This window comes from Alosa pseudoharengus, unplaced genomic scaffold (genome assembly GCF_046254945.1).
Source record: "Alosa pseudoharengus isolate Yale_2024_CS ecotype anadromous, Long Island Sound unplaced genomic scaffold, YU_APseudo_1.1 YU_APseudo_1.1_scf_23, whole genome shotgun sequence".
Taxonomy (NCBI): domain Eukaryota; kingdom Metazoa; phylum Chordata; class Actinopteri; order Clupeiformes; family Clupeidae; genus Alosa; species Alosa pseudoharengus.
In genome coordinates this window covers 26185666-26193196 of record NW_027468685.1, presented here as the reverse complement: position 1 = coordinate 26193196, position 7531 = coordinate 26185666, and the positions used below count along the sequence as shown (strand labels likewise).

At 39.0% G+C, this 7531-nt stretch overlaps 1 protein-coding gene across 1 annotated transcript; it reads right to left on the bottom strand.

Annotated features, from left to right (window-relative positions):
* Positions 1–4473: 4473 nt before the first annotated feature.
* Positions 4474–6053, bottom strand: LOC143140225 (uncharacterized). The gene is made up of 5 exons (XM_076301030.1): positions 5944–6053; positions 5639–5862; positions 5377–5548; positions 5115–5242; positions 4474–4988 (listed from the first exon to the last, which is right to left on the bottom strand). Exons 2-5 carry the CDS (start codon positions 5741–5743, stop codon positions 4773–4775), a joined length of 621 nt encoding a protein of 206 aa, XP_076157145.1. The 5' UTR covers positions 5744–5862; positions 5944–6053; the 3' UTR covers positions 4474–4772.
* Positions 6054–7531: the final 1478 nt, after the last annotated feature.

The window sequence follows — 7531 nt, the reverse complement described above, 5'->3', positions numbered from 1 at the left end:
CTCCAAGTAACAATTTATAGCCGGCTATAGCCTACGGCTAATTTATAAGAGAAAAATAGAAAACCAACAACTAGAGAACATGTTCAAATCGGCATCACTAGCACAGGAATATCAGCCTAAATTCACAAAATTAGGCAAGGCAACTTTATGCAATACATTTTTTCCTGGCTTTGTTTTGCGCGAAGTCGTTCACAATATCCTCAAAGTCCAATGTGCGTGTCAGTTCGCTCTCAATAGCCATGAGAGAAAGTGCCTTGAGACGTGTTTGTGTCATTGGGTGCGTTTCCCGTACAACTACGGAGGTTAGCTTTTTACTAACGTGGTACGATGCATCGTTCAACTAACCAACATGTAAGTTACGACTGTTCCCCAAAGCCGCCGTACTTACATAGTACTTTGTTAGTTTGAACCATGTTGGTTTCAACCAACATAGTTCAGACTACAATGGTTGCAGATGTGTTCGGAGAATGTCGGACTCTGTCGGTTAGAGCCGAACGCATGAAGTCACGCAAAATGAATGAAATTTGACATTGCATGACGTTTCCTGGGCCCAGCAGTTATAATATCATTAATAATAATAATAATAATAATAATAATGATAATACTTATTACAACAATAGGCAGTAATTTCAATAGGCAGATGCAGAACTTCGGATGCATTAGTTCACATTTGGGTTTACAAATGCACGAATGTTGTGCATGTTCTCAGATTATGAAACACGGATGTGCAAATGTGTTTCGCACCTACTGCGCTGCAACGATTGGAGCAAAAGTGTCGAGTGCGTGACTCTTGAAAGTTGTGACTCACAGGATAGGATTTGTGTACCTGTAAAAAGGATTTGTGTACCTGTAAAAAGGATTTGTGAACCCGTAGCCCCTATTTTGTGTTAACAAGATATAAAAAAATATGTACAACTTCAACTTTACTGTTACACATTTACGACTTTAGTGTGCACATGCAAAATCTGCAGTTAAATGTGCTCGCCACTTTTGCACCCAATATACCTTCATAGATATCCACCACACAGTCTGCCAGTGTGCTTGGCTCGGCACGTGTCTCTCTCGTCAGGTGACCAAAGGGACAATGTCAGGCCAGCTGAGTTCTGTAGCTTTCCGCAGCCTCGTGGTCTAACAGCCCGTCGGAGACACACACACGCGCACGCGCACACACGTGGACTCTCTCCCTCTCTATATCCTCCACAACACCTACCAATGCCAAGACGACACAGAAACAGTCTTTTGTACTCAGGTACAACTCTGCGGGGGTCACCACTTTAAGAAGTTGTCCTCAAAACCGATGTTTTAGCCATCTCCTTCTCCTTATTATGACCGCCGCTAGCGAAGCTAGCGAAGCGGTCATATAGGGATTGTCAAAGTTTTTTTTTTTTTTTTTTTCCCGTCATCTACTTCCCGGGACACCGAACCACCGGGGCACATGAAATTTGGTGGGTATGTAGCCCCACTAGACTTTTACGGAAAAAATTCGTTTCGTCCCCGGGGGCCACTCCACCCCCGTGCTGGGCCCCCCGAACCGCAAAAAAAGCAGTTTTTCCTAAATAACTACCTGAACCGTGGCACTGAGGATGAAGAATCTTTTATGGTATGTTGGTCTCAAGGGCCCACATCAACCTGGCCCATAATCACTCATTTGTGATTTGCACCCCCCCGGTAAAAAATGAAAATGCAATATTATTCTGCTTTAATTGCCCCTATCTTCAGTTAAGATGTTCAGAACTGCACCAAATTTTATGTGTATGATTGACCTGGCATTCTCTGGGGGTATGTCAAGTTTCGTAGAATTTCATCCATGGGGGGGTCTTAAAAAAATTAGGTTGTACATTTAGTGACTGTACACTCATTGGCCTGTAGATGGCGGTGCACACATATACACATGCACACACACACAGGCACCCACATACTATCGGTATTAGAACGGCCGATACATAATTACAAATTCAGTAGGATTAAAAGAAAGCCATAATAAATATTCATCACCATCATCATGGCTGCATTTCCAGTATTGGCGATAAGTAGTCGTTTGTCCACTAGATGGCGCATCGTTGCAGTGAGACGTAATTTTGTTGGAAGTTAAAAGTGGGTTGAAAAAAACAATGGACGCTTCCTACAAGGACTGTAATTTACTGCAGAGAACGTCTAATAAGGATAGGACGATGTTCACATGAAATGTAATTCCCATTTCTTCTTGAAGCCGACATAAATCTGAGGATGTTTATCGGACATGCTTGGTTTTTACTGCAGGTACGTTAATCTTATAATATCAATAAGGACCTAGGTAATGTTACCGTTAGCGTTGGTTGAGTGATGGAGGCCAATTTGATTGATTGCATTTGTAGAAAACTAGCAATGCGGATATACCAAGCAAATTGATAGCAGCACTGCAATTGTATCTTTCGACTGTCATTTGTTGCACGTGCTACAAAAATCATTCTGTGCAATGGAAGATTTACCAACGTTACTGATACAGTTTTGCCTATACATGCGTGAGACTAAGACGCCTGTTTATTTCGTTTTAAGTGCGTGCAGGGTGTGTGAGAGGGGAATCGATGTGCTTTGATTCCAGCTTGGTAGTTGTAGTCTGTGAAATTAAAAAGCACGTGTGTGTGAAGTATCCAAACAATGACACCTTCATTTCATTATGGTTGCTTTAGCAACTGACCTTAAGCTACTGTGTAGTAGGTCCCATTTAGAAGTGGCTACTTCATTCGCGCTTTCCTTAACTCATGGAGCTGCATGAATTTTATTACAACTTTTTCGCCACAATATGGCAGTTTAAGTCCGCTTGATACTGTAAGGCGTAAGCAATTGGTTTCCAAAGGAGATTTTATTTGTGTCGCCAGCATAGCCTATTGACAATTTATGTTGTAAATAGGCCTACCTTATAAGACTACCTGTAGCTTAGGGAAGCTAACAGCTTTCTATTAGGATCTAGTTTGTTAGTTACAGTTTTGTCATAACTCCCTGATGCATTTTTGCATTTAGAATAGCCAGAGCGTGGATATCTCAATCGGAAAATTAAACAATATCGGGTGCCAGGTGAACCCAGCCTGATCTGCCCGCTATTTATTTTTTGATTTCTTAAAAGATTGAGCTTGGTGTGGTGAAAGCCAGACTAGCCATGGACCTCAGTTACACAATGCAAGGGAACATGAATCAGCCTATATTTGCACGAACAATAACGGACAACAGTTCTTCAACTTTGGCCCGTTAAAATGTGTATGAACAGTCTAGCGACGCATTTCATCAAGGCCCATTTGGACATGTCATTTGCACCACTGGTTACATGTAAAACAGCATTTCGTTTCAGACTACTGTTACTTAATTTGTGCATTAACAATAACGTTTCAGACTACTGTTACTTAATTTGTGCATTGACAATGAAGTATTACATGAACTAAAGATGACTAAAATCTTATGTAGAAGAAGAAACATTCACAAAAAATCCATCCATCCAAAAATGACCTTTGTTTTTGATAGCTGTCGAAAACGGCATGGAACTGACAGAGATGTTTTTGTTCATAAACAAACAAACAAACAAACAAATAAATACATAAATAAGGACGCGAAAAGCGAAAAGAAAAATGCATTAGCCTAGGCTATATTCAACAAACCGATAGGCAATAATAAATCATCAATTTAAACTCGTTGGCTAAACATTGGCTAAATTAATCGTTAAGCAAAGAGGAGAAATTCATATGCAACATCATCATCATAGCCTAAGCAACTGTATGGATTTGCTAAGCCGGTAGGTTAGGCTACACTCAGTTGAAAAAACTTCCCCTACCTCCAAGTAACAATTTATAGCCGGCTATAGCCTACGGCTAATTTATAAGAGAAAAATAGAAAACCAACAACTAGAGAACATGTTCAAATCGGCATCACTAGCACAGGAATATCAGCCTAAATTCACAAAATTAGGCAAGGCAACTTTATGCAATACATTTTTTCCTGGCTTTGTTTTGCGCGAAGTCGTTCACAATATCCTCAAAGTCCAATGTGCGTGTCAGTTCGCTCTCAATAGCCATGAGAGAAAGTGCCTTGAGACGTGTTTGTGTCATTCTGCACAGTAAAAACAGAAGTGTTAATTTTACTCTTTAAGAGTTGAATTTAACTCTGTGTCAGATAACATTTGGTCCCACCCTAAACTAGTGTAAAATTTACTCTGTAGCCAGTGTAAGATTTTCAGAGTTAATTCTACTCAATATTGTGTAAAAATCAACAATGACCTGTGTAAAAATATTTAACACTGTAGTCGAATTACACTGTTAAGAGTAATGTGATTACACTTTATAGAGTTAATTTAACTACAAATTTACTTTAAAAAAAACACACTTTAAAGTGTAATAATATTTACTTTTAATTTCTCTACAGTGTTATTTTTAATGTAAATCTTATGATGTGGTGTTACTGAATTACAATAATGAACTAATATCTAATGAAAAGAGAAAAACAAAAACACAAGATGACGGCACCAGCATTTATTGTAAATATGTGAATTCACATTGCAAACACATTGCCCTCTTGCTTTGTCTATAAAAACAAAAATAATAACACTTAAAAATAAAATACTACACAATGCTTACCAAAGAAAAGACAAGGACTTCCTTGGTCACTTTCGATTTTTTTTTTGTGCTTGCAAAGAAACATCAACTAACGCACAATTCTTGCACGCAACTTGACAACTCTTGGAGTCTCCTTTGTTTCCCCCAGATCAATGGTATAGATAGTTGTTTGCACAAAAGTGTAAAAGCTGCTCAAGGAAGAACTGTACGACATACCAAAGACACATAATGGGCTTTAAAGAGTTCGTCAAAAGCTCCCACTGAACCTGTTGCCTTGCATTGAAGCGCATGCTTGTCAATCACAACGAAGTAGGAGTGAATGCTGCTCTGTGTGGATCCCTGGGCGAGAAGGTAGGGCTGAGTACTTTGGGTGATGTTGTCTAGATGCTGCTGCACACTGGTTCCAACCTACAACAAAATAAATTCAACAGAATTGTTTTAGTAACTAATCTCTAACAATAAATCAGATCACCTCAAACTGTGCATGAGATTGAAGTGATAGGAAATATATATTTTAACAACTGCCAAGCATACCTTTTGAAATCTGATGAGCTGATCTATAGCTTGAGATGCAGACATCTTTCCCAGACTCTTTCGACCTTGTGCAGATGGTGGTAGCAGATGTAGCAGCAGCAAGATGGCAGACATGTCACTGTCCCAGCCTACAAATAAGTAAAGAAACATCTGATTAACATTATGCCATAATAGTATTCAATTATCAACTTGCACAATTACCAAAATGTGTACTGCAGACCTACATAATCAACAATATGAAGTAAAAAGGTTTGATTCTTACCATTCTCAACTTGCGCAGCTGACTCAGCATTGTGCATCAAGTCCAAGAGTTCTGTGGTGGGTACAAGTCCATGGCTCTCCTTTATTACTTTTGCTTTGAAAGTGGTTGGCCACCTCTCTAAGAATTTGTTGGCTGTGGTCTCACCAAACAGAAGTCTGAAATCTTGTTCCACCTGCAATGCAACACACATAGACATGAGTGATGAGTGATAACTGATGCTGCATTGGATATATTAGTGATGCAGCGAACTGAGATGTCGTACCAGTCCTGGTGTGTCCAGAAATCGTGGAAAGACCAATAAGACATCTGATGATTTGTTTTCATCATTGACCATTGCTTGCCGATAAATGAAGGTCGTTTTCATCATCTCATGGACAGTGTCTTCATCAGCAGAGTGTCTCAAAACACTAATAGCTGCTTCCACATCCTCATCAGATGGCACTTTGTCAAAGGTGAAGGGTTGTCGACCATGGCCTGGCCCACCAACTTAAGACAAAATACAATGTCAAAGACTTTCTGCACAATCCACAAATCACCAACATCATTGTTACTGATCAGTAAACATACCTTTTGGAGATTTGCTGACTGAAGCGCATCTTTCCTCTGCAGTTTTTGTTTGTAAGGTCTTTAATCGCCATGCAAGGTATCCAGAACCACTCTTCGGATCGTAGTAATGCTCCTATGTGATTATAAATACATTACACACAAAAGAGTACTACAACAGTTCAGAGAGTGAATACGTGCATAATGTTGCAATGGCCCTTATACTTACATATCATGTTGTGAGTATGGGTCTTCCAGATAGGGAAACAAGGCGACTATCCCCTGGGCATAAGTCACTCCGACACTTTAGGGGGGTGATGTCCTAGCATATGAATTCAAAGATAACATCTTTCAATTGATATTGTACAACCCAATTTACATTACTGTTACTGTAAATAATAACAATGTTTCTTTCAGCCCATCTACATATGTAATGCTTACCCATGTGTTTCTGTCATCTCAGCAGCAAGTATGTTAATCATCTGTCTTCTGGTGGCATCTGTCAAAGATTTGTTTTTTGCATAATGAGTTCACCACCAGGCTTTGATGTTAGAATTTCTTCAATCAACTTTAGGTGGAATAAAATGCAATTTTAGTCATTTTAAAACCATATGTAACACTGAAAATAGTTATTTAAAAAACACTTCCCATGATATGATACAACATTCAGACTGGACTTAGCAGCAATTTCCACTACCTACCGTTTTTGCCTTATAGTTTATTCGGCATGGCCTTTTAGGATGGCTTTGTTCACCAGCGGCTGCTTCTTCATTAGGGTCACACAGAGAGAAATTCTGAACGACGGTGTCATCAGATGTTACTAAGCATGATGATTGAGAGGCAGCTGTTAATTTGTATAAAACATAGAAATATATTACATGAGGCTGTTATTTTTAAGACGATAAATGTTCTCATTCCAGCCTTTAAACTAAATAAACACATTTCGAAATTGTCTGAATGAGTACCAAGTCCTTCATCGCCTAGAATGATACGAAAGGTTCCAGGTGTTAATGCTGTACTCTTGCAATAGAGTGAGATATTGCTTTAATCTAATGTAGCCTACTCACCTTCTTTCAAGAAAGCATCAAATGTTGGTTCAGACAGCTTCACATATTTTTGCTCTCCCCTGAACTGAACACGCAAAAGCATTGTGCACCTGTTGATAGAGGTAAAAATATATATCAAAAATCATAATTTAAGCTAGTTCAACTAAGAGAGTTACCTATTCGTTTTTCTATGCAAAATAGAGTACACTGTAACTACAAAGGTTACAGAAGGCAAAGTCGTGCTGGTTGAATAATTTATACTCCGCAGCAAATTGGGTGAAGTGAAGTTCACGTAAATGAGGCGCTAGCTTCTTGTCCCATTCGCTAGCAAATTGAGTTAGCTAGCTCATTCATTAGCTATTTCAATTCGCTCTGGTTTCTGTAAACAGTAACAGTTAAAATGGTTAAGCCACGTTAAACGAACCCATCATGCAATCAGTGAACTAAGTTATCGTTTTATAACACTAACATTAACTATGAGACCAATAGTATGCTAACAGTAAAGTTACCAGCATGAAAACGCTAGAATAGAATAGTGTTGGGAAACTAACGTTAGCGAACAAAAG

Coding starts and splice junctions, on each gene's coding strand:
- LOC143140225 (XM_076301030.1), bottom strand. CDS start 5,743: ATGATGAAAACGACCTTCATTTATCGGCAAGCAATGGTCAATGATGAA. Junction 5,243..5,376: donor AGCTGCGCAAGTTGAGAATG/GTAAGAATCAAA, acceptor ACTTATTTGTAG/GCTGGGACAGTGACATGTCT. Junction 4,989..5,114: donor AGCTCATCAGATTTCAAAAG/GTATGCTTGGCA, acceptor ATTTTGTTGTAG/GTTGGAACCAGTGTGCAGCA.